The sequence below is a fragment of the Puma concolor genome, chromosome D2, assembly GCF_028749965.1.
Source record: "Puma concolor isolate L17-30 chromosome D2, mPumCon1.1.hap2, whole genome shotgun sequence".
Lineage (NCBI taxonomy): Eukaryota > Metazoa > Chordata > Mammalia > Carnivora > Felidae > Puma > Puma concolor.
In genome coordinates, this window is record NC_141677.1 from 53473043 (window position 1) to 53500980 (window position 27938).

Sequence of the window (27938 nt, forward strand, 5' to 3'; positions counted from 1 at the left end):
AAACACAAAATAGTCTGTGAATATCATTAGGGGTTTTTTTTAACACCATTCTCACTTCTAAGTGAAACAGGCTTTAAATTACCATATACCTAATCTTTCAACTGAGGAAAGACGTGGTAACAGTGACTAAATATAACAATGAATAAATGAGAGGGTTTTTTTTTTCTACTTCTGAAGTAGAATATAGCTTTTAAAATACAGCTTTTCTCAAAATGCTTTGTTTTCTTCATAGCCTGTTAACTACCTTCTTTTCACTGGAAATTGAGGAAAGCAGCAGAAAATCATGAGTACGACAAGAAAATGATGAAATGGATTTCTGAGGTGGCTTGAGGAAATGATGATCAGGTGGCCATAGTCAGTCACACCCTATATAAAAAAGCCTGGAGAGAACCAGAGGAGATCAAATTCTTCACAGCTCCGGAGAACATAAGGGTTCTTAAAAGATGGGCATCCTTGTAGCCAACTCTTCCCAGTTTTCAGATATTTTGGCTCTAAATCCAAGTGTAGTGGATATTTCCACAGGAAATTTCCATTACAGTATTTTAAAATATCACAGGGCCCCTAAAAAGCCCTATAGCACATAAAAAGAACTATCTGTAATTATGAATGTGACATCAACTGCTAACCTGAATTTACAGGGGCTCTAAAAATAGGAAGTCCTAATATGGCTGACCTTGGGACTTTCTGCCTGATATTTAACCCAAAACATTTACACACTTTAAGACATTTTCCTTCTGTTTTAGTCTTAAGACTGTGCAAAGAATCACTGGCTGGCTCTTAAGTCTGTGTCATGATCCTTGCTACACTAGGAAAGTGATTATATTTTAACAAAATGGAACTCTTTCCTATGAAGTTTTCTGAAGTAGTCTTTGGAGACTGATTTACTAAGTTTCATATTTCCTTGCAGTATACTTTGACTTAAATGAATTATCCAGGTTCAGCTAAAGGATTCCAAATGCACAAAGTCCAGAAAACTTGCCTTCTGGTCTCATGCTACCCAACACATGCTTCTGCCAGACATTATGATTAAAGCAGTCAACCTTGATTATTGTAGGTAGGTGAACCCAGCTTAAAAAAACAAACAAAACAAAAAACAAAAAACAAAAAAACTTTAAACACATTCCACAGTGCTTTACAGAAGCAAACAAAAACAAACGGGAAAAAAAATCACAATTATTAAAAAGCTGATTTTTGTTTAAAACACCAAGCAAGGAATGGACATATGAATATTCCTAACCTGCAAAATGATTCCTCCACATTATATCAGCGAAACTCATTGGTGGGCCACTGGGAGGGTAGTGTTTACCTTTCAGAGGCTCATGATCAGTCCTTATCATATCCATTAAGGAGTTCTCCAACGAGTGCAAGTTAAAAGTGTCATAGGGCCTACTCCGGTCCTAAAAATAAAAATACAGAACAAGACAATAAATAAAATTAATACTACATCATTTGCTTCTTGCCATGGATTAATAACATGAATAAAAGTTCCAGATCTAATAACACACATTCTTTTCATTAAGAATGATGATTTGGCATTCCTCAGCACTGTGTAAGTTTAACACAAGTTTCTGTAATTGCATTCTTTCTTCCCCATATTCTTTAATGTATATGTCCCACTACTTCAGACTTTCTCTCAAATGAACTAAAAGAGTAAATTCCAAACAAAGAGCCCAGTGAATTGGCTTTGCCCTCGGCCCTTCACTTCGGCCTCCACTGTCAAACAGACATTCTATTCAAATGAATACAGAATTTTTTTATCTAGAGTAAGTCCATAATTAAAAACTTTTAGTCTACAAACAGAATCGCTTTTCTGAAAATTCAAAAGGTGGCTGTAGTTTTGATGTAATTTTATTGGGTATCTTTAATAATTACTACTGATAAGTTCTATACATTGGATACACTCTCTAAAATTTAAAATGTGTCCAAAGTACTACTAAAATTACCTTTTAAAATGCACTCACCTGAAAAAAACTTTAACTCTAGGTAGTGTTTTCATGATACTAGAGTCAAAAACATTTTGAAAACAGAGAGCTAACACTAACTGAAGAAAAAATCATTGTTCCACCACATTTCAATCAAGCCCATGGGAGACCATCATATACAAGTTATTTTTTAGTAGTCTGAGCTAAAAGGAAGTGCAACTCATAGCCTAACTTAACATTATAGATTTAACTGGCTTTTAAGAAAAGCAAAACAAACACATACTTCAACAACCACACCAAATCAAACTATTGCAATGACAGATTATTTTCAGGGTCCTGAACAGCTGATCCAGCATGCACATGATCATTTATCGTCTCCAATGAACAGAATAAATGAATGTCAGGTAAAAACCTCAACTTCAATGACCATTTTCTAGCTTAAGTGTTAACTCTTGAGAAGCTGTTTTTCTTCTGGCTTCTGGAAAGCATAGCAGTGTATCTATCTACTTAGGGAGGCAGAAAGGAAAGTGGCATTTCCTCAGCACTGAGCATAAAGGAAAAATCAGAGGGGTATTAAATGAATGCGGTATGTATATATGCAGGTGCTAAGAAAAGCCCTGAACTGAGAAGTAGGAGGCAAGAGTACTAGAATAACTACTATCAACTGGGGACTTTGGGGTACATCATGATCTACCTCTCCAGTCTGTGCCTGAAATTCCTTCCTTTATACAAATGTGAAGACTGAACTTAGAGTATGTCTAATATCTCTTATAACACTATGTATATATTTTTAACTCAGAGATGAGGAGTAGGGGTGGAGGGTACAGATGTTTTCAAATGCCAGAGACAGAAATTCCATTTTTACAAACCTTTTTTTCCCCCCAAATGGAACCACCTTGCTAATTTTATTTTAGAGAGAGAATGCGTAAGCAGGAGAGAGAGGCAGAGAGAGAGAGAGAGAGAGAGAGAGAGAGACAGAGAGAGAGAGAATATCCCATGCTCAGTGCAGAGCCCAACACAGGGCCCCATTCCACGACCCTGGGATCATGACCTGAACTGAAATCAAGAGTCGGACACTCAACCAACTGAGCCACCCAGGCGCCCCATTTTTGCAATCCTTTAATGCACAAGTCAAGGGCCAAGTCCTGTACTAGGCCCTGGTGACTCAGAGGTGAATGCTGCAACCTAGTTCCCTATGTGCAAGTAACTAGTAGAAAGAGAGAGACACAACCCATTAAAATTAGAGAATTACAGGTGTTTTGACAGGAGAATGTGTACAGTACAACAGACACTAAGTCAAATCTATTTCTTAAAGAACATGAATGTGTGTATTGTAATTTTTTTTTTAAATCACATTCTGTAAAGTCCTAGGTGTTCTGAATCTAGACCTGCCATCTGATCAGGTATAAGGCTTGTCTTAGTTATCCTTAACGGTCTTCAGTATTCTCATTGGTAAAATGGGATCTTACCTGTGAGGATTAGGTTGAATTTACATATTTATTTTTCTCACACTGTGTTTGCTGAAAGGCAAGCACTCAACTTTTCTTAGTTTACTGCCACTGCCCCCCCCCTTGCTACCTTCACCTCATTTTTTTCTTTTTAACACTCATCAACTGTCTACTGTTGGATAAGAAAGAGACGTGGAATATTTTCTTTGGCTCTCCATTTTGCTCTTTATATAATTCAAGAAGGTCTTGTCTTTTACCTTTAAGGTCTTCCTGCAGATCATTTGTTTTCCTCTGGGTTCAAGTTATCAGTGGAAACTCCAATTACTTAGGGAGTAAAGCTGAATTTCCAGAAATGCAGGCTTATCTGTCTCCATAAGAGGTACCATATTCTTTGTCCAGAGAAAAAGCCACAGGTGAAAAAAAGAAGTGTGCTGATAAGAAGCCAAAATGACAACCTATTTCTGGCACTGACAATCCTGGAATGGAGGTCCGGGAGCCTTCTAACATATTTTCAGGGTCCTGAAACTTCTAACTAGAGTCCTGCAGACATGGGGCTGTTTCAAAAAAGGCTGATAAGCGGGGCACCTGGGTGGCTCAGTCCGTTAAACGGTCGACTTTGGCTCAGGTCATGATCTCACAGTTCGTGAGTTCGAGCCCCACATCGGGCTCTGTGCTGACAGCCTGGAACCTGCTTCAGATTCTGTGTGTGTGTCTCTCTCTCTGCCCTTCCCCCACTCTTGCTCTCTCTCTCTCTCTCTCTCTCTCTCAAAAATAAACATTAAAGGGGCACCTGGGTGGCTCAGTCAGTTAAGCATCCAACTTCGGCTCAGGTCATGATCTCACAGTTTGTGAGTTCGAGCCCCGCGTCGGGCTCTGTGCTGACAGCTCAGAGCCTGGAGCCTGCTTCGGATTCTGTGTCTCCCTCTCTCTCTGTCCCTTCCCTGCTCATGCTCTGTCTCTCTCTGTCTCAAAAATAAATAAACATTAAAAATAAAATAAAATAAACATTAAAAAAAAATTTTTTTTAAAGGCTGATAACATGAAGGGACTATTAAAAATGACTGTTTGAGGGGCGCCTGGGTGGCGCAGTCGGTTAAGCGTCCGACTTCAGCCAGGTCACGATCTCACGGTCCGTGAGTTCGAGCCCCGCGTCAGGCTCTGGGCTGATGGCTCGGAGCCTGGAGCCTGTTTCCGATTCTGTGTCTCCCTCTCTCTCTGCCCCTCCCCCGTTCATGCTCTGTCTCTGTCTGTCCCATAAATAAATAAAAAAACGTTGAAAAAAAAATTAAAAAAAAATAAAAATAAAAATAAAAATGACTGTTTGAAGGCATTCAAGAATTTTTCCAGCCAGGACAGTTTATTTTTTTCATTTAACTCTTGATATAACCCGTCAAGATAGATAACAACATACACATTTTACACATGAGGAAGGTGAGCTTCAGAGAAGATTCCAGCCTAGATCTGACCTCAAAGCCAATACCTACATCTGTCAGAAGAACTTGATCTAATCCATACAGGACAGTAAATGAAAATTCTATAGAAGCACTGCATTGCAGTTAACTACCAATGAAATGACCTTCTTGGCAAGATGGTAGTGAATTCCCATCAGAAGACAATATCGGATATTAGATGACTATCTGTCAGGAAAATTGGAGGGGGGTGTTTTGGTGGGGACCTATGCCTCTGAAATGGTTCTCAAACTTGTCAGATTGTCAAAAATCACATGTAGAAGGGTTAAAATGCAGGTTCCTGGGCTCCAGCTAAAACCAACTTAATCACAATTTGCAAAGAAATAAATGTCCTAGGAGACTCTTTTCACTGGCTATATTTGAGAGCCACTGGACTGGATGATTCTTTAAGGTACACCCTTTCACCTGCATCTGATCGGTAAAATGGGACAGTAAAGTGAAGGAGGGACTGGAAGGATAGCAGCAGGAAATAAACAAGCCTGGCCACTTTGCCAAGGGTTAGCTTTGCAGTCTTCCAATGGATTGTGGGTTAGGACAGCAATTGGTGGTCTGACATCAGACATCAGATTTTCTAATTCTGGCTCTGCCATGGGCTGCCATGTCATTCTGAACAAGTTTCTAAGCCTTGGTTATCTTCATCTATAAAATAATGATGATTTTCCCTTTGGGTTTTTTTTTTTTTTAGTACCTAATGACAATGTACAACAAGGCATCTGTATAGTGGTGGCTACTGGAATATTAGGGAGAACACAAAGAGACTTCTAGGATGCCACCTTAGAGTACTGGGACATATATTTAAAAACCAAGAGGCTCTGTAGTGCTCAACACATGAAAACATGATATGCAAAATGCAGGACAGAATTTGCACAGGCTTTGTTCACTGAAGTGAACAAACTTCAGTGCTGAGACTTATTTTCTCATTAAAATTTATATATCTATGCCTCATTGATTTATATTTGCAGCATTCTATTCATCCTCTTTGTTTTATAAGTAAACATTACTAAAAACAACTGATTAACCAGGAAGCCTACAAGAAACGGAACAAAAAGGATAGAAAAGCTATAAAATTTGCAGCAAAATTCAAACAGAAATACATAGAGAAAACTAGACCATAATTTATCATTCAACAAGAGTTACAAGTGACAACTAACCTTTAAAATATTTTTAATAAGCTTTGTTTCCCTATAGAGGGAAAATAAGGAAAATATCTTTTTTCATTTGTTTTTAATAAGCAAACACACCGGGAAGTATTAGAACATTACATTTATAAATGATGCATCCCATTATTGACTCCTTTTCTTTGAAGATAACCAATGGCAAATGTTATCAGTTAGTTGTACATGGAGGTAGCACACTCCCATTGTACAGTTCACTAGCCCTGCTTTTATTCTTCCCTCAACTTGACTTAATATTAGTAAATCTATCAAGTACTTAATATGTGCCTGCCACTATCCTAAGCATGCTACATGCAATCTCTCATAACTCTATGAGGTAGGTAATTTTTACCTCCCTTTTGTAAGTTAAGCAATTAAATCTTGGTGAGATTAAGTAACTGGCCCAATATTACAGAGCAGTAAGCAACAGAGCCAAGGTTCCAATCCACTCAAATCTAGACTGTGCTCTTAAGGACTCTCACTCTACTGCCTCCCTGACTTCCTCCTACTCCCTCAACCTTTAATCCTTTTCACAAATACCCCCCTCAACCTAATCCTAACACAATCAGAGAGAGGCCTCTTTGACTATCACCCTGCTACATAGGCAACCTAATATAATCCTCATCCGCCCTTAGTCAATTAACTCTTGTTCAAAGGACAGTTAAATTCAAGAAGTAGCTTGATCTACACTCCAGCAGAGCCACAGGCCCACCTCTATCAGTCCTATCCCACTCACCTGCCTTTTTCTTGAGAGAAAAATCTAGGACCCTTTTCTACCCTTTCTGGCTTATCCCCCAGACATATCCTCTCCTAGAGATACAAGGTAGAAGGCTGCAAGGACCCAAGAACATCTGAGAAAAAAAGCAGCTCTGGAACCAAATGATAAAATTAATCATTATGCCTACTATGTGCCAGGAACTGGGCCAACTGCTTTAGAGCCATGATCTTAATCTTCAGCACAACCCTATAGGGCCAGCATTATCTCCGTCTCACAGAGGAGAGAGCTAAGTTCACAAAGGTTATATAACTGCTCAAAGTCACAAAGCTGGACAGAAATCAGGATGTGAACCCAGGTCTATGACTTTCAAGTCCAGGCCAGTAATGTTCCAATGTTTCTCCACTGATCAGTTGCTTTGTGTTCCATGAACAATGGGGACTTGGCTAGCAAAAAAAGGGACACAGACAGGATCAAAAAGCAAAAGGTGGTTAGATGTTTGAATGGGCTAGGAAAGAATAAATGGGGTCGTGCAATAATATAGAAAAACAAGAGGAGGCATTCCTGAAGGAAGGCTTTTACATTTATCGTATGGTTTCAACATATGTATGGATAAAACATTTCAAAGTTAAATACATTCAACACATAAGGGATTAACCCACAAAATTAGCCATTTCTGAATTTCCATCCTACTGCTCTTATTTTCTAATGAATTTATATTATTTGAAACTACCTCAGGTCTCTATCTACACTATAAACACTGTTTAATGGTAATTAATATGTTTTACCTATTTTAAATGAGTATTTAATCACATAACTAACACATAAACACATTCTTCCTGAACACACAGAAACAAAAGACCATTACATTAAAAGCTAGTCTCCAATCCTGCCTTCTTGCACTCTTCAGATGACTATGTACATTTGGCATATATTCTTTGAGATGTTTAAAAATATATTCACACACACACACACACACACACACACACACACACACACACACACACATCCATAGAAAAATGTTTTGTTATTTCTTCCCCTAAACATACAAGTATGCCTACTGTTCTACAATTGCTTTCTTGGACCAGTATTGTGCTTCTGAGGTAGGCCTCTTTTATATATATATGGGATATATATATTCTTGTCTCTCACCAACCCAACCATATACACATCCTTCCTACAAAGTAAATGCTCAGTTTTCTCAAATTTTCTGTTCTGGTCCTTTAAGCGCATCCCTTCCATGCTTGGTCTACTTTGGCAAAATGGTTTTCTGACCTCCAGTTTCTAGGAAAGATACTAACAATGAAACATAAGAATCTATGGAGCTTATAAATCCTGAGTAAAACCCAAAGAGCCAATACGTCCAAAAGTTCAACATGCAGTTATTTCAAGCATAGAATCTGCTTAAGAGTATCATAAAGAATAGACAGGGGGCGCCTGGGTGGCGCAGTCGGTTAAGCGTCCGACTTCAGCCAGGTCACGATCTCGTGGTCCGCGGGTTCGAGCCCCGCGTCGGGCTCTGGGCTGATGGCTCAGAGCCTGGAGCCTGTTTCCGATTCTGTGTCTCCCTCTCTCTCTGCCCCTCCCCCGTTCATGCTCTGTCTCTCTCTGTCCCAAAAATAAATAAACGTTGAAAAAAAAAATTAAAAAAAAAAAAAAAAGAATAGACAGGACATTTAATAATGAATACTAGACAGGGCAGCAAACAATTAGATGAACAATAATATAAAACTTCTATGTATCACAAAATAGAAGTCTAGAAATTTATAGTTCTACACTAATTACTGCCATTATTTGTCAGAACCTATTAAAAACATGAGGTTCCTATATCAAATTGAACTTTTACTATTGAGCAGCTTGACATACATTTGCCCTAAGATTAAAACCTTTCCCAAATAAAGAAAAACCTGTCACTCATATGAGGGAAAGGGAAAAACAATAACTTTTCAAATGCAGATTTTTATCCCATACTCAGTGAGTACCAAGTCTTTCAGTCCCCACAGACAAAATAATAGCCCTCTGGAAAGCATGACTATAGATTCTTCTTGTCAATAGCAAGTAAACAATGCTCCTTGTATCTAACCTAAAGTCCTTACAAAGCTGAGCCTTCTCCTTCTTTATCCTCAGAAGAGAAATAACTGATCAGCACCTGCTATGAATTTTAATATTCTTTAAGATTATTGTTAAATCCAGTCTTCCACATAAGAATTCTCCAGACCCCTCAATATAGCCTGGGATACAATTAGGGTATACAAAGAAATTATGACTTCCTCATCTTTTTCTTCTTGAGGTTGACTAATTCCAGTTTAACCTTTTTCTATTAGGTTATATTTTTCCTTGTTGTTAACAGCAAACTAACCAAGAACTAACCAAGGTTCTTTAAAAAAAAAAAGGGGGGGGGGGCAAGTTAAAAAAAGCAAGAGGATAGTTCCACTCAACAACCAGAGGAGCATGACAACCTGAAGCACGATCAGCAATTTTCACCCAGCCTCTTCCAGCTCCCTGCCATCCCCAATCTTCCTTCAAAGCTCTTCTCACTGGTGTGCCACATACATTCAGATAAGCAGCCCAGTTTATCAGACACTGGAAAACATGACTTTGGGATCACCTTATTCGCTTGAAATAACTTACATATGAAGGCCAGATCTAGCTGGACAAATGGTGAAGAGGTAAACTGGACAAAAAGTACAAATGCCTACTGCTATGACCTCTGACTATGGTAAACAGTTCAGAGCTATGTATATACACACTTAAAAAAAATAGGAGCAGATGTACAGGTTAGCAGTGTGTTGGGTAAAAGGCAGAAAGGCAGACCTAGGGAGGATACAGAAAGGGAGAGAAATAAATACAATGGTCAAAAGAGCAGGCTTCAAGGAACTACAAAACTTAAAGTTGCCCCTTTCCTTGATTATTGTGTATATATGACTAGCTGGTATTACCCCAAATCACTAGGTTGTGAGTCAGCAGAATATCATCCCAAGCAGTTTATTAGGCATTAGTTTATAAGGCATGATAATGTAGGGGGAGTTTGACTTTTGCAACCAAAACCTATCTTAGAACATTAGGCAAAAGTACACGTAGCTCCTTGGGGCACTTGGGTGGCTCAGTCAGTTAAGAATCAGACTCTTGGTTTCAGCTCAGGTCATGATCTCACAGTTGGTGAGTGCAAGCCCCACATCAGGCTCTGAGCTGGTAGCGCAGATCCCTGCTTGGGACTTCCTGTCTCCCTCTCTCTCTGCCCCTTCCCTGATTGTGCTGTCTCTCTCTCAGAATAAATAAACATGAAAAAAAAAATTTTTTAAGTGCATGTAGCTCCTCATATTGTTTTCTTTTTACTAATCATAAATGTCAAAACCTTTCCACGGTATAGTTGAGACTCTCCTTCTCTGCCCCAATATTTTAACTCCAGGTAATTAGCACTAACTCTGTATTGTTATTACTTCTTTACATGCCTATCAACAAATTGTAAATTCTATGGGAGCAGAGACATATCTTACATTCCCATCACCTAGCAGAGGGCACATCACAGTCATACAGTAAATGCTTGTTTTGCACTTAAATCATCCTTCTGAAGGTTTCAAATTACATGGTTTTTTTTTTTTTTCATTTAAAACTAACAAAGAACTGCACACCTATTAGAATGGCTAAAAAGCCAAGAAAACCCCTGACAATTCCAAATGTTGACTAGGACACAGAACACCAGAACTCTCATAAATTACTGGTGGGAATGCAAAATGGTACAGCCACTTGAGAAAAACAATTAAGTAGTTACTTAAAAAGTTAAATCTGGGGTGCCTGGGTGGCGCAGTCAGTTAAGCGTCCGACTTCAGCCTGGTCACGATCTCGTGGTCCGTGAGTTCAAGCCCCGCGTCAGGCTCTGGGCTGATGGCTCAGAGCCTGGAGCCTGTTTCCAATTCTGTGTCTCCCTCTCTCTCTGCCCCTCCCCCATTCACGCTCTGTCTCTCTCTGTCCCAAAAATAAATAAACGTTGAAAAAAAAGAAAATTTAAAAAAGTTAAATCTTACCCTAAATCATACAACCTAGCAACCCTACTCCTAAGTATGTACCCAAGATAAATAAAAACACATGTCCATACAAAAACTGTATATAAATGTTTATAACTTTATTTTTTTTAATATGAAATTTATTGTCAGACTGGTTTTCATACAACACCCAGTGCTCATCCCAACAGGTGCTCTCCTCAATGCCCATCACCCACTTTCCCCTCCTTCCCACTCCCCATCAACCCTCAGTTTATTCTCAGTTTTTAAGAGTGTCTTATGGTTTGGCTCTCTCCCTAACTTGTTTTTGCCCCTTCTCCTCCCCCACGGTCTTCTGTTAAGTTTCTCAGGATCCACATAAGAGTGAAAACATATGGTATCTGTCTTTCTCTGTATGACTTATTTCACTTAGCATCACACTCTCCAGTTCCATCCACGTTGCTACAAAAGGTCAGATTTCATTCTTTCTCATTGCCAAGTAGCATTCCATATAACAACTTGATAAAGTAACTTTATTCATAATTTCCCTAAACTGGAAACTACCCAAATGCCCATCAACTGGTAAACTGATAAACAAATTTTGCTACATCCACATAATGAAATATTATTCAGCAATAAAAAGAAACAAAGTATTGATATGTGCTGTAACATGGATAAGACTTGAAAACACTATAAGGGAAAGAAGCCAGTCACAAAGGATCACATGTTGAATAATTTCCAATTATATGAAATATCCACAATAGGCACATTAGCCATAGAGACAGAAAGTGGAGTGGTCATTGACTAGGGCTGGGGTAGTCGAGGGAATTGACTGCTACTGGTTATGGGGTTTCCCTTTTGGGGGCAATGAAAACATTTTAGAATTAGAGAGTGATTAGTGACATAATCTTTGTAAATATACTAAAAACCATGTTATTTAAATAAAAATTTAAGAGGTCAATGAACTTTATGGTATGTTAATTATATCTTAATACCTTTTTTTTTTAAAGTTTTTCTAATGCTTTAATAAGAACGATGATACCACCTGAAAATCATCTATTTTAGGTATAGGTCATAAGATATAACAACCTTCCTCAGCTATGAATGGAGGAAGGCAAAGTTTTGACTATAGCTGTTCCATTCAGGAGCCACAACAGGACTCAGGCAATAAAACCTAAACCAGACAGTAGTAAAGCTCAAAAGGCCAACTATTGCCAAATAACTAATGCCATCCATTGTTACAATGTGTGTCATTTACACTTCTAAGGATGTCTTTAAAGCTCCTGCAGAGACCTACAAGCAGTTAATGACATTACCCACAAACAGCATCTTCTCATGTCTCCCACTGTTTCTGAATTTTTTATATTTCAGAGATTCCAGTCTTAGAATGATGTGCTGTGTCTTCAGAGACCCAGCTCATCCCATTTGTAACCAGGGCACATTTTAAGAAGGATATGCTCCAGTATCTACCTAGAACTATTATTAGGCCATAAAAGATACCTACATTTATAAACACCAAAGGAGGCCCTGTTCCCATTCATTTCAATGGTCCTTTGATTTGAATCCACAAATACCAAAGTCTGCCCACTCTGCTGCTGTTCATTTCAATTGCTGTCTGACTTGAGTGGATAAATGGGGAGTTACACAGCAGAAATTTACAGATTCACTGGCATCTGACAGGGGCCACGATGTGAAACTTCTGCTGTGGTCCCTGTTATCTTCCATGGTCCCTGTATTTAAAACCTGAGCAGCAAAACACAGCTGCTTTTATGCAAACAGTCCTATGGCAATGAAAGCAATAAAGGAACAACTGTGCCAATTTGATCTAGCAGCTAAGGTTCTTCCCCCTTTCAGAAACCAAGGTGATGCCATGCCCAGTGCACACACAGATTAAGAGTGATGGACTTCTTCACTGTCACTCCCCTGCCACGACTGGAGAGGTCACCAATGTACATGTGTGTTTATTTTTAAGCAGGGAACTTGGTAAATACCAAAAAAATTCACTCCGAGTTGATGAACTGGGACCAGAAGAGGAGAAGCACGTTAGTTTTTCTCGTTTTCGAACGCTTTTCTTCTAACGGAAGAAGGGAAAACAAACAAAAGCCTACATCTCAAGTTTACTGTACAATTCTGATTCCAGATAGGAACAGTAACCAAATATAATAGGATAGTATGGTCAAAAGCCCAAACTGCCTTAACCATTTTTAAAGCTTCATTATTTCTGAATTTGAGCAGGCTTACGCCCTTAGCCTCCTTTATGCCCAACCCGTCTCTGATAGAAGATAATGCTGGTTTCTAAAAATATCAATCTGCCTCCACCAATGTGCCTCTAGGGAGGGAGAAACGGGTGTGTATACTGCTTTTCATAACAAGCCTCGTATAATTTTGTCATAGCTACCATATAATGGATGATTAATATGTGCCAAAACCTGTGCTGAGTACTTTACTTAGATTACTTTATTTGGGGCACCTGGGTGGCTCAGTCGGTTAAGTGTCCAACTCTTGGTTTCGGCTCAGGTCATGATCTCAAGATTTCATGGGTTCAAGCCCCACATTGGGCTCTGTGCTGACAATGCATGGAGCCTGCTTGGTATTCTGTCTCCCTATCTCTCTCAAAATAAATAAAGTTTAAAAAATTATTTTAAAAATTAATCTTTACAACTGTGCTAAAAGGTAGATATTACAATCTCTATTTTACAGATGAGGAAACTAATTATTAAATTCAGTCCTTCATACAAATCAGGTGCCCTTGAAGAAGACTACACACAAATTATTTGTTATGTAAGCATTCCAGGAAGAAAAGAACATTTATAAATCCTTAACCTAATCTTCAATTTAAAGGTTATCACATTTAAGATGAACATACTAAAGCATCTAAATGAAAAGCATCTACATTTATTAAAATATTTGGTATTTAGAAGATTAAAAAAATTCACTTTAAAATAAAGTCTGTATAATTCTAGTAATGCTACTTTAAGGTACTTTAGAGATCTTAACATAAAATGCAACAATTTAGATTAAGGGAAGTTCAGTCAGAATTTCCAAAATGTCCACAACACAGAATGTTTTTTAGAAGAACAGCTTTCTTTATTACTTTCAAATGTTAATGCTAACAAAATTTTGCTGTGGGTGTTGAGGGCTGTTTTTACTCTTTCTTCACTTATTCCACATAGATTTATTGGGAACTTTAATGTGCGAAGCATTAAAGATTAAAAAAATTAAGAGAGGCATAGTCTCTGTCCACAAGAAGCCAACTACCATATAATGAGGTAAATGCAATGACAGAGCTATGTGCTTGGAATTATGGGAGCACAAATGATGGAGAGATTGAAAAGGAGAGGCACAGTGACTTGCACAGACATCTGAGCCCAACTTCTCAAGGAATTTGGAAGGACCCAAGAAGAAATTCTCCAGAAGATATATAGGTTATATACAGGCTACAAATAGGTAACATTTGTTTGTAAATACATGGACATTAAGGATGTCGTTTACTAAATAAAACCTTTCTACAGGACAGTATCAGGTTAACTTACGTGTGAATAAGCACAATTTCAGAATAATATTCCACCACCACAGAGTCCAACTTTATCTTTTTTTAAGTTTTTAACATTTATTTATTTTTAAGAAAGAGAGAGACAGAGTGTGAGTGAGAGAAGGGCAAAGAGAGAGGAAGACACAGAATCTGAAGCTGGCTCCAGACTCCGAGCTGTCAGCACAGACAACGTGGGGCTCAAACACACGAACTGCAAGATCATGATCCGAGCCAAAGCCAGATGCTTAACCCACTAAGAGACCCAGGTGCCCCCCAACTTTATTTTAAAGACTTTTGGGTGTGTGTGGCCTTAAATCTTTTTCCTGGTATTCAACTCTGGGGGTCTAGAGGGGAATATTATCATTATTGAGCTAGATCTGCAAGTATTCACTCTCCAGCATACTAAAGTTATAAATAATCTAATTTCTTCCTGTTACCTTTTATTTATAGACTACTTTACATCTCATAAAGAATTTTCACACACATTCTTGCTCATATGAACCTCATTAAGGTGTTCTTTTGAGCCTTAATTAGCATGACCTATACCACTCCAACATATCCCAGAACCTTCCTCCTATTAAACCAACAACAGGGCTGTCAAAGACTCTTGGAATTAAATAACAGCAGAACTGATCAATATTGGCTATATGGTACTGTTTCAAGCACTTTACATGTTTTATCTCATTTCCTCCTCAAAAGCCTATGGAGGTAAATAATATTGTCATTCCATTTTACAAATGAGAAAACTAAGGCACAAAGATATCATATAGAAAGTATCTGAGACAGGAGTTAAACCCAGGCAATTCAAAGCCTTAAAATCATTGTGTTCTTCTGCTTCTAGGTTGAGAATCATTCCTAATTAATAATTCTCATTTCTGTTATTATCTAACCATTATTTTTCTATTCATCCTGCTGCGTGTGGCAGGAGAAAGAGTGAAAAAGAAACGTACCTTCTTATATTATGGCTTCTTATTCATTAAGCTGAATTCCAGACCTACTAAAGAACTTAAAAAACCCTAATGTTTTACTTAAATTTGTGTGTCAAACCTTATTTTGGGGAAATAGTTCAGTGAAAAACATAAAGCAATAATTTGCCTTTGAAAAGCAATTAAACTAGGATCTCCTTTTAAGGTATAGCTATTTGGAAGTTCTGAAACTGATTCAATTTACAAAATTTTTTTATTCCCAAAATGTTGTGGAAACATTTACTACCTAAGAAGTGAGATACCAATGTAAAAAACTTTATATGTAAACATAAATACTTGATAGTATAAATACACACACAGTACTCTTTCCATGAACTCTATCATCCCTGGAATATATTGTGCCTTCTAGAAGCAGAGGAAAAAATAAGCAAGCTGACAGGCAGTGTTATGATTACCCTCACTCAACGAAACTATAGGGTACATACAATATTCTAAAAGCAAAAATGAAGAGGAATTTCAAGGCATGATTTGAGGAAGGAAAAAGGAGAGAAAAGCTATGAAAATATAAAAAGCAAAGCCCAGACAGAACTCACTATTTGCACAACTGTATATACAAGATAGTCTCTTCACTGGGATGACCAGTGACAGCCAGAATTCTAATGCTCTGGTGCTCAGCAGTTAGGTAAATAGTAAATCACAGCACATCATAGGCACTTAAATTTCAGTAGAATTGGACAAGTTATTCAACCTCCCTGTGGATCAGTATCCTCATAAGTGAGTAATAATAACAATAAAACCGCGGATAACAGTAATACCTACCTCACATGGATGTTACTATAATATCTGTGAAGCATTTAGTACACTACATAGCATAAAGCAAGCACCAAATAAGTGTGAAATAAATAAAATAAGCAAATGAATACCATTTTTCTCCATCATCATACAGGAAAGTGAAGATGGTCATATACCACGGTATGCAAGTCCACAATGAACTTCAATTCTGTCTTCATGAAATAATGATGAACTGAGGTAAAAATCAGGCATAATTTATAGGCTGAAAACTATGGAAAGCAAGCGGCAAATAAATTACATCCAACTAAGTGGAACTGAATAGACAGAAGGCATATGAAAAATCCGCAGTGATTATTTTGAAATAATATAAGATAGGAAAGTTGTTGAAGACCAAAAGAAAGGAAGGAAAATATCACACACAGACACAGACATAGACACAGACACACACACACACACGCACATCTTTCAGGAATAATACTTAAATTACTGAACAATCTGTAGTCACTTGAAAAACTGAAGGTATGAACAAAGCTTCAGTGGACATACAGTACTTTTTAAAATGCTTTTCACTTGAAAAATTTCATGATTTTGTTGACAACTCATCTATCCTATTTAAAAACAATCTCATTGGGGTGCCTGAGTGGCTCAGTCGGTTAAGCGTCCGACTTCAGCTCAGGTCACGATCTCACGGTCCGTGAGTTTGAGCCCTGCATCGGGCTCTGGGCTGATGGCTCAGAGCCTGGAGCCTGCTTCTGATTCTGTGTCTCCCTCTCTCTCTGCCCCTCCCCCGTTCATGCTCTGTCTCTCTCTGTCTCAAAAATAAATAAACGTTAAAAAAAAAAATTAAAAAAAAATAAAAACAATCTCATTTATAAACATTAAAAATAAATAAATAAATAAATAAAAATGAAAACAATCTCATTTAAAATGTAAACATAGGCTCAGTCAGTTGAGTGTCTGACTCTTGATTTCGGCTCAGGTCATGATCCCCGGGCTTTTGGGATTGAGCCTTGCATCGGGCTCCACACTGAGCATGGATCCTGCTTGCGATTCTCTCTCTCTCTCTCTCTCTCTCTCTCTCTCTCTCTCTCTCTCTCTGCCCCACCCCCTCTCCTCCACTCACACACTCTCTCTCTAAAATACAATTAAAAAAGAAAATAGCATGTAAACATAAAACTCAAAGATAATAATTAGAAATATCTTTAGTGATAAAAATGAGAACATATTTAAAATGTTTTTCTCAACTGTAAAGAAAGCACCACATAAAATCAACAGAAACAGCAGCAGTACAATATATATATCTACCCATTTCTGAACAATGTTTGTTGCTCGAAAACCTCAATAGCTTTAAAAAATGTGTTGAAATATTCTGCCTACTGGAAGCAAATACTTAATCTAATAGACAATCTATCAAGTGTACAAGAAAACTCTTACATGTTCCTTGTAAATTCATATTGTATCTCTTTGTGTAACATGTTTTATTAATAATAGCATGCTAATGGAAAACCTCAGATTTATGCATAAAAGTGCAAAATGAAACAGAAACCACAAATTATAAAACTATACTATGACTTCCTGTACAGATAAACTGTGCCAAATCATGACACAGAACATTATCTAAGATCAAATGGCTTTAAGTATCAGCTCATTCAGACCCATTTGTTCTAAAACAGGTCTATATATCTTCAGTGTCCAATATAGTAGCTACTACCTACATGTGGCTATTAAGCAACTAAAATATTGCTAGAACAAATTGAGATGTGTTGTAGGTATCAAATACACACTGGATTTTGAAGACTTAGTATGGAAAAAATAAAGCAAAATATCTTCCTAATAATTTTTATATTGATCACATGTTGAAATGATATTCTGGATAAAGTGGGTTAAATACAATATATTATTAAAATTAATTTCACCTCTTTCTTTTTACTTCTTAACTGTGCTACTAGAAACTTTAAAATTATTGTATGTGCCTTGTGGTCTATTTTTATTGGGCTACATATTTAACAGAAACTCAGCTTTGAATTCTTATATTCCAAAGTTAAGACCACTGGCTAGCCCAGCAACTAAACCAGTTTACTATGTAACCAATAATCCCTGCCCAAACTTTGTTTAGTAATTTCTGCCCTCAAAGCACCCAATTACTAACCTTAGCCTCTATTTAAGTACCCTAATTCCCTTTCCCCCTTCTAAGACCCTCCTGAGCTTCTGTCAACGTAGAGCCTATTCAGCAAGTTTAGGAATGCCAGCTTTGTATGATCAACAGGTTTCCTGGTGGTCTTTGCATAGGGCTTTGGCAAAGTTAATAAACAAGCCTTGTAAAATGCAGTAAGTTATATTGAGGATGCATAATGAACAGGAACCGTCAGAAAAAAGTAATTATGACTGACTCTTGAACAGCACAGGCTTGAACTGCATGGGTCCACTTATATTTTTTTCAATAAATATAGTATAGTACTGTAAATGTATTTTCTTTCCTTATGATTTTCTTAGTAACATTTGTTTTTCTATAGCTTGCTTTATTGTAAGAACACAGTTATATAAAACATATAACAGGAAAAAATAAAAGTAAAAAAACATATAACATGGAAAATATGTGTTAAACCAATTGTTTGTTATCAGTAAGGCTTTTGGTCAACAGTAGGCTATTAGTTAAGCTTTAAGGGAGTCAAAAGTTTTATGTGGGTGGGGCACCTGGCTGGTTCAGTTGATAGAGCATGCCGACTCTTGATCTTGGGGTTGTGAGTTTTAGCCCCATGTTGAGTGTAGAAACTAGTTAAAAATAAATTTTTTAAAAAAGTTGTATGTAGAGGCGCCTGGGTGGCTCAGTCGGTTGAGCGTCTGACTTCGGCTCAGGTCATGTTCTCACAGTGTGTGAATTCGAGCCCCGCGTTGGGCTCTGTGCTGACAGCTCAGAGCCTGGAGCCTGCTTCAGATTCTGTGTCTCCCTCTCTCTCTGCCCCTTCTCTGCTCATGCTCCGTCTCTCTCTGTCTCAAAAATAAATAAAAACATAAAAAAAAAAAAAAAGTTGTATGTAGGTTTTTGATTGTGCAGGGGGTCAGGGCCCTTAACCCTCATACTGTTCAAGGGTCAACAGTGTATGTAAGTTGTTCTAAATGATTTAAATTACCTAAATTAAAATACACACTTGTAACAATCTACCTTATTTCAGAAGAATGAAAAAGCAAATCACATGGGCCCTATGGTTCCTGCTATGCCAGAGTAGAAGATCATAACATTTAAGTTAGAAACAGGTATATCAGTTTCACTGCTGTTTCTGAGTCTTATAAATGGGCTAGGACCATGATCTAAATTTTCAGATGCTGTAGAACTCATTATTTTCATGATTTGGTACCCAACTCCTGACTGGCTCTGTAGCGTAAAAGTGGGTGGGATTTTAGAGGAGACACAAAGCAAATGTGGTCATCTCTACTACTTTTTAGTCTCAGGACTTAGTGGAACACCATTTTAAATCCAATAGCCAAGGTAAACTCCCTAGTCTAGAGCAGATTATAATGTGGCCAATTAGCTGAAATCCACCAACTCTCCCCAGTTGAGTGAATTACACCCTGCCATTTTGATTCCTATCAGTGGTCACATTTAAACTCCAGAATTACAACTACCTAAGTAGGCCATATTTATGAAAAACTAAATTTATCCCCAAATCACTAAACAGAAAATCATATATATGACTCAATTTTCAACTTTTCACCATTGAACACATGTTAATGTAAAGTAACACATATTTTGCTTACCCCCAAATAGTCATCCATCCCACCCAAACTTATTTTCACCATTTACTTTTTCAACTTTCTCAGTGCTCTCCACATCAGTAAATTCAAAGATTTTTTTTTTAAATAAAGACATCAGATACACTCCAAAACCTACGGCGACCTAATATACAACATCAGAATAAAAATCTTTCCCAACTTGTGAACCATATATTAATGAAAAAAACCATCATGGCAGAATCTAAATAGTACCACATTTGCTTGATTTATCAATATGATGATCCACAATCAATTTTGCATCTTTGGCTGCTTTACTTTGATTTTCAGTATTCTTAAGCCTCTCTACCACCAATGAATGCTTAAATCAAATTAAGTTCATTTTAACAGAACATGATTAAGAACAACCAATGATAGGGACACCTGGGTGGCTCAGTCAGTTGAGCATACTACTCTTGATTTCGGCTCAGGTCATGATCCCAGGGTCATGAGATTGGGCCCCACACTGAGCATGGAACCTCCCTAAAATTCTCTCTCTCTCCTCTCTCATCTCTCTCTCTCTCTCTCTCTCCCCCTTTGCCCCTCTCCCTGGCTCCTGCGTGCTCTCTTTCTCTAAAGTAAAACAAAATGAATGACCAATGACAAACAGTACTCCAAAATCAATGAGAAATTTTGACTTTTACATCATTAATTCATGATTACATAGTCTATTCAAGATGTCTCCAACTCAAGTCTCTGCAAGGGTGCACGTATATGTGTGTGTATACATACATACATATTAAAGAGAGATGTGGGTATATGTTTTAATGTAAAAAAAAAATTACAAGCACAAACCGTTCTCCAGCCTACCTGCAAGGGTTCTATCCACAGTTAAGTCAACAGAAATTGCTGAAAAGATACGATGACCCTTTTATGAATTCTACAGAGGTGGAGCCGAAGTTGTTATAGGGAATACTGCAGCATAAAAAGATGCTCTCATTCACTCCCAGAGCCTGACCTTTTATCGGTTCTACTTCCCCAATTTTAATTGCATGCCTGTTGTTCATTCTCATTTGAATAGCCCCTCAGTGCCATAACACTCAATTTACTGTGGGGACAGAGAGTCAAGAAGTGGAAATATTCTTATCAGTAGTTTAAGAATGAGAATAAGCAATCGTAGTTTTGCCTTCTTGAAATTCAAATGATAAAATTCAGAGAGAAGGCTGCAGTTTGATGCTCTGGAAATCCCAAAAAGAGAGAAGGGGGAAGAGTATTTTCTTCTCTTCTTCCTCAATCCTCTTAATGGATAGAGACCTCTATGGGGAACGTTGTGGGCAATACAGTGTCACCTAGTTTTAGCTGGAGCAAAGCCATGTAAGGAAAGAGAAAGATTAAAAAAAAAAAAAAAAAAAAGCCTAAAAGTAGATACTGTTTTACACATAACAGCTCAAAGTGATCTTGTTCTCCTTCACATCCTCTAACCCATCAGTCAGCACTCGTGACATTATTTTCCTTTGCAAGTTTTCTCATAGTTATACCCTCCTAGATTTGTGCTAAATCCAAGATAACTATCATGCCTTCTCACCACCCTCCCTGACCCCAGGTTGTACTGTGGCAGGCACATACATTCCTCCAATCAATGTCTTTCTAAATATCTATTTTTATTGTCCCACTGCCCTGATCTTAGTTCTTCAGGGTTCCCACAGTCAGCAGAAGAATCCACATTCCTCAACCAGACATTCAAGACTGGCACTGTCATGATAAGCATCATCAGTACTAGTCTCATTCTGGACTCCACTTTGAATCCTTACTCTTACTTTACCTTTATGTCATCTTTCTCAGCTACTTCTAATCTATGTTCTCTTGCAATCTAGTAGGTACAAAGACATCTCTTTTTTAAGTTTATTTATTTATTTTGAGAGAGACAGAGACAGCACAAATGGGGGAGGGCAGAGAGAGGGGGAGAGAGAGAATTCCAAGCAGGTTCCATGCTTGCTAGCGCAGAGCCCGATGTGGGGCTCGAAGCCACGAAACTGTGAGATCATGACTTGAGCCGAAATCAAGAGTCGGTCACTTAACAACTGAGCCAGCCAGGCACCCCTGTACATAGACATCTTAAGTGCTTTTTAAAATCAAATAGAAATGGGGCGCCTGGGTGGCGCAGTCGGTTAGGCGTCCGGCTTCAGCCAGGTCACGATCTCGCGGTCCGTGAGTTCGAGCCCCGCGTCAGGCTCTGGGCTGATGGCTCGGAGCCTGGAGCCTGTTTCCGATTCTGTGTCTCCCTCTCTCTCTGCCCCTCCCCCGTTCGTGCTCTGTCTCTCTCTGTCCCAAAAATAATAAACGTTAAAAAAAAAAAAAATTTAAAATCAAATAGAAAGTCAGCGGTAGCGTGGCCAAGCGGTGTAAGGCGCTCGATTAAAATCAAGTAGAATCTAGTAAATAAAAATGTATTTTTTTTTATCCTAAAAAAATCCAAATCATTCTTATCTCCCAGGAAGATCTAAAGGTCTCCTACTCAAGTCAGGAAGTTCTGCTCAACAACCCCACTTCTTACTCATTTTTCTTTTCTTACTCTGGATTCTCATTCTCTCTAGCTAAATCCTTTATATGTTACAAAATGGGAGCTACAAGGACCCTCTCTATTAATTTTATCACTTTTTTTTTTAAACCATTCTAGGCCAAATTCTTGCCCCTCCTTGGCTGTTCACTGCAACTGACACATCACACAATCTGTTACTTGCTTTCATATAATGTTCTGTTGCATGTATGTTAGTTCCTCAGGACAGGATTCAGATAATTTGTGTCATCCATTAAACTTAACACTAGTCCAAGAACACAGTATGTACCTTTTAAATACTGAATTCAAACTCCAGTTAACAACATGCCACGTATGATGCATGTGAATTTCTTTGGATTTATAATAGAGATAAAAAATATACAAAAGAATATATAAGAATTTTACACAGCATGATGGTTTATAGAGCTGTCTCTATGGAACATAAATCTACACATTTCTTTTCTACATAGGTTGACTTTTTACAGTAACTGAGTACCATAAGAAGTCATCAGACTGGATCATTAATAATATACACAATGCAAATTATGCTGAACACACGGTCTTTCTTTGATGGTTTAGAACAAACATGAAGTGTCTTAGAGGCATCATAAATATTACGATCATGCCACAGGAGATTAAAAGATTGTGTTTTGAACTTGCTTATGACATTTCCTAGAAGAAACTTCTTAATATAAATCCCTGATGTCAGCTTACTTGCCTATGGCCTGCTTGCATAAAACCAGAATATCAAATGAGCAATTGCTTAACTTCCTGGACAGTATAAAATGGCTGCCTTTTTGAATATTTAATTGTTGTAACAAAAGCTGAAGCATCCTTTTACCTAGCTTTGTCCTCTTCGTTGAAATCTTCATGTCTTTCAATGTCCTTTGACGTCTCAGTATTCAATACATTCTCTATTATTTATGTCCCTCTAACAGAATGTGTCACTCCAACTCCCTTGTCTGCTTCAACCCTCCATTATGTCCCTCAGCGTGAAGCAATATATTCACTATCAAAAGATTTTTCTTTCTTTCCTCCTCACTCAGGCCTTGCATTTTTGATATTAAGCTATAATTTTCCTTAAGTCTCTGTGTTCCACATTTAACAGAATCTAGGCCTAAATTAGAATATCAAATACCCCATTGTATTTTAAAATGAAAATCTTGTGCTATACTTGCATGATTCACCAACTTTAAAATAGCTACAATGGAATAACATTTCATATGCTAGATCATACTAAAGTTGGTGGGTCAAATAGGATCATCTACATTGGCAAATAAGTAGAAAGTACACAGTAAGCCCTAAAATGTTAACTAAATAATTTTGCTACCTTCAGATGAGCTCATGTCTTTGGAATGTTAAGGAATTCAAGGGCAAATTACGATAAAATCTATCTCCCCACCCAGGCTCAAATCTTCTAAAATGCTAAATTCATAATGCCTTTGAAGTGGAATTTAAAAATTTCCATTCATCAAAGTTTTACTTTGCAGTAGCCTGAAGCATTAACACAATTCATCTGTCTTCATTCTGCTTAAAATCAATACAAAGTTTAATCTCACAAACATTGCAAAATAATGTTTCATCAGCATTGTAAAATGGTTCAAAGTATTTAGATTGTGTTTTTGTAGCTTAAGGAGCAACTATTTTTTCACCAGTTTCAGTATTTTGATACTGCCATTACATAGATTTAAGTAATAAAGTCTTTTTCTTTCTCCAGATAATTTTTACCCTTTGAATGAGCACAATGACAATGAGGAGCCTGGCAAAGCTTTAACTTAAGATACCAATCAAAAAACAGCAATTACCTCCCCCAAACAAACAAACAGAACAGGGTCTTTTAGTTTAGGTATATGCAGAACACGATGCTGGAAAAAGTTGAGAACTGGCAAAAGTTTGGTCAATTGCGCTTACCAGGACTTGATATCACACATTTTAAATTGTATTCCAAAATGCTCTATTAAAATGCTCTGTACCAATAGGAACCAGGAAATAGATGATGGATAGGTTTCCACACTAGCTTATAAGCAGTTAATTGGTTACAAAGCTAAACAAAAAACCCTGGATCAGCAGCCACCCTATTTCTATGTGAAACCTCAAGGTCTGATACACTTCTCTTCAATGAGCTGCAGGTCTATCATTGAGACCAAGGCCAATGGTCCCTCTACCACACAAGCCCTCAACTTCTATCCCCTCCCCTAGCTCTACTTTCTTAAGTTACAGTAATAGGAATGGGCCTTCTGAGGTCATAGCAATGACAAAGAAGTGAATGGGAGAGTGCAAATATTCCTCTGAGGAGAGGAGGTCATCTGTATACAAGCAATTTCTGAAAGCCAGTATTTCTAAATTGTACCTCCTATACCAAAATGAAACAACGTCCCTCTCTTGAATTAAAACTTGCTAGCCATTTATTAAAATACACAAACATCTACTATAGTTGAAGCTTTGATTAAATGATTTTCCAGATTAACCCATGAGTTACATCTTCCGTATAAAAAATATCCACAGTATACTCAATACCTGTCACAGATTAGCCCAGAAATTTCTGTCCTATCAGATGAGCTGCAAGCTTACCTAGAGGTGGTGGGTTTGTCCCTAAGCCTTTTTTTTTTTTTTTTAAGTTTATTTACTTATTTTGAGAGAGAGAGAGAGAGGGAGGGGCAGAGAGAGAGTCTCCATTTTTAATGTTTGTATTACTGTAATTCTGTGATTTAATATATGTAAACCAATGAAATGAATGCCAAAAAATTATTATTATTTTTTTTTGAGAGAGTGTGTGTGCACATGAGCACAAGCAAGTGGAGAAAAGGGACAGAGGGAGAGAAAAAAAATCTTTTTGTTTTTTTTTTTTTAATATTTTTTGAGAGAGAGAGAGAAGATGTGAGCAGGGGAGGAGTAGAGAGAAAGATAGACAGAGGATCCCAAACAGGCTCTGTGCTGAGAGTGGAGAGCCCGATGCAGGGCTCAGACTCACAAACCGTGAGATCATGACCTGAGCGGAAGTTGGACGCTTAACGTCCAACTAAGCCATCCAGGCGTCCCAAGAGAGACAAAATCCTAAGCAGGCTCCACACTCAGTGCAGAGCCCTATGTGGAGCTCCATCTCACAACCCTGAGATCATGACCTGAGCTGCAACCAAGAGTCAGATGCCCACGCCCAACCAAGTGAGCCACCCGGGTGCCCCCCAAAAACTATTTTTATGATGAAAAGTATTTTGAATGCTCTAGAGAAAGCTACATAAAAGAGGATTTGGGACCCTTTTATTTAGAAAGTTCTTAAAGTTAGGCAGAATTTCTCTGTGAATATATGAAAAGGGAGAAAATTTTTATGAGACATCAAAGGCTTCAAATTTTATAAAGGTTTATTGGGTTCCACGTAGCAGTGCTTTTACTCTAAATCTATGATTCTTAACTATTTTTGAGTTATGGGTCCCTTTGGAAATTTAATGAATGGTACAGCCCACTTTTCTCCCTAGAAATACAAAGAAATAAAGAAGTTACAGTTCTGGTGGTTCCTATACCCTGGCCCCATTTCCTTTCCCCTCCACCCTCTACCCTCCCACAAAGGACATCTCCTTGTGGCTCTATGGATCCTAAGCTTCTAAATATTTTATCATGTTTACACCCATATTAGTACAGCCAACTAAATACCAAATGGTCTAATATCAACTTTGTTAAGACCTTATTAATTATATTTCAGACTGTCTAATAATATCCACTACATCTCAAGAGAGTTTATTCAACATCAAAATAACAGATTCCAGGTTTCATTTCTCTTATTGCCTGTGATCCTCCCCTTTGATTGACTGGTTAGCAATTCCTTGTAGTTCTTTGCAATGCCAGGCTGTAACGCATAAACAAGATGACTAATCAGCTAACATATACTCTAATTCTCAGGGTACAACAACAACAAAAAATCAGGCTAGAATCAGTAAAAGCACTTGACTTAGAATGGTAGTTATTTCTTCTCTCAGATTTAGTGTTCTAATAAGCAGTCCATGAAGTAATCTATCTTAATAAGGTTTTCCTTCCCACACATTGAGAGTCACACAAAAGCATGGGTGGATAAGAGATGTCAAATCACTTGCTCAAATATTCCCAACACATAGCTTTCCCTTCTGAAGTTCCTCCACTCTAAACCCACCTGGCTTATGAGTCATGAAAATTCTAATCTGCCACTATTGAGCATTTTCACCTCTAGATCATTTTCTCCAGCTGCCTGAACTAAAACCTGGGAGTCATTCTAAACTCCTCCTTCTCTCTTCCTCATATCCAAGCAATCACCAGTGCTTCCAGTTGGCCTCCTAATTTTATTTCTCAAGTCTGTCTTTTCCTCTCAATCACTTTAGATCCTTACATTTTAACTGGCTACCCTGTGTTTGGTCCCTGACAATCTATAGCCCAGAATAATCTTTTTGAAACAAAAATGTGATCACTTCACTCACCAACCTAACAGCCTTAAAATGGCTATCTTTCTCAGCTTAAAAATCCTTGAATGTCCCCCTACCGGACAAAGTTGAAGGTAATGAATGCTGGAATGTCCTTGTGATCTGGCCCCTACCTGCTTCTCTAACCTCGTTTCTCACTCGCCTCATCCCTGCCCTGCACCATCTGCTCTCACAGCATACTGTGCTGTTCTTTCCTGTATACCTGCTGTTCCCTCTGCTTAAAGCAAATCTTCTTTGCTGCAACCCATACCCTATCCCCTAGGTGTGCCTATGGAACCCTGACCATTCAGCTCTAAATAAAGCTTTAAAATGCCCCCAAATGTTCATAACGGCATTATGTTTAATAGTTAAAAACTGAAAACAACCTAAATCCTCCAAAAATAAAAATGATTTACTGGGGTGCCTGGGTGCCTCAGCTGGTGAAACGTCCAACTATAGATTTTGGCTCAGGTCTTGATCTTACATTTGTGAGACTGAGCCCCAAGTTGGGCTCTGCGCTGACAGCACAGAGCCTGCTTGGGTTTCTCTCTCTCCCTCTCTCTCTGCCCTCCCTTGCTCACATGTGTGCACATGCACACTCTCTCTCTTTCAAAATAAATAAATTAACATTTTTAAAAAGTGACTTGTTAAATTTTAATGGATTGCTGTGTTGCTGTGTTAGAATATTATGCAGTAATAAAAAATGTTTATAAATTTAATGATATGAAAAGCTAAAAAATACGGCTATAAATTGTTAACACAGAATCATCTCAACCACATAAATACATTTTACATATACATAAAAGAGATTACTGGCAGAAATACACTAAAACAGGAGTACTTATCTATTACTTATCATAATAGGATTATGAGCAATTTTTTTCCCTCCAGTTTTAATGGTGAACATGGATTACTTTCAAAATCAGAAAAACTGAAAATGTTTTAAACTGTGAAGACTTTCCTGGAGCCTTCTCAACACACAAACACACACAGACACAAAAGTTTAATCATTCCCTCCTCTGATTCAAGTATAGACTCTGTTGTGTATATCACACAGTTATAAACTCATCCATGCATATATACATATGTGTGTGTATATATATATATATATATATATATATATATACACCTGTACGTATATATATATACATGTGCATATATATGTATATTGTGTATATACATACACACACACACACATATACATATATATATATATACACACACACACACATACACACACACATTTCATTTTAGAGAAAGAGAGAGTGAGCGAGCAGGGTGGGTGGGCAGAGGGCTAGAGTGAGAGAATCT

The 27938-nt window shown here is 37.8% G+C and overlaps 1 protein-coding gene across 12 annotated transcripts in view; it reads right to left on the reverse strand.

The window, feature by feature from the left end:
- Positions 1-27938, reverse strand: part of CPEB3 (cytoplasmic polyadenylation element binding protein 3) — a 196391-nt gene that overhangs the window by 123755 nt on the left and 44698 nt on the right. For 10 of the 12 annotated variants that reach the window (XM_086680373.1, XM_086680372.1, XM_086680364.1 and 7 more), the window contains one exon: positions 1238-1397. In XM_086680373.1, the coding sequence (XP_086536499.1) occupies positions 1238-1397 (160 nt within the window). The remainder of the gene's footprint in view (positions 1-1237; positions 1398-27938) is intronic. The other 2 variants (XM_086680367.1, XM_086680366.1) reach the window with 1 other exon arrangement.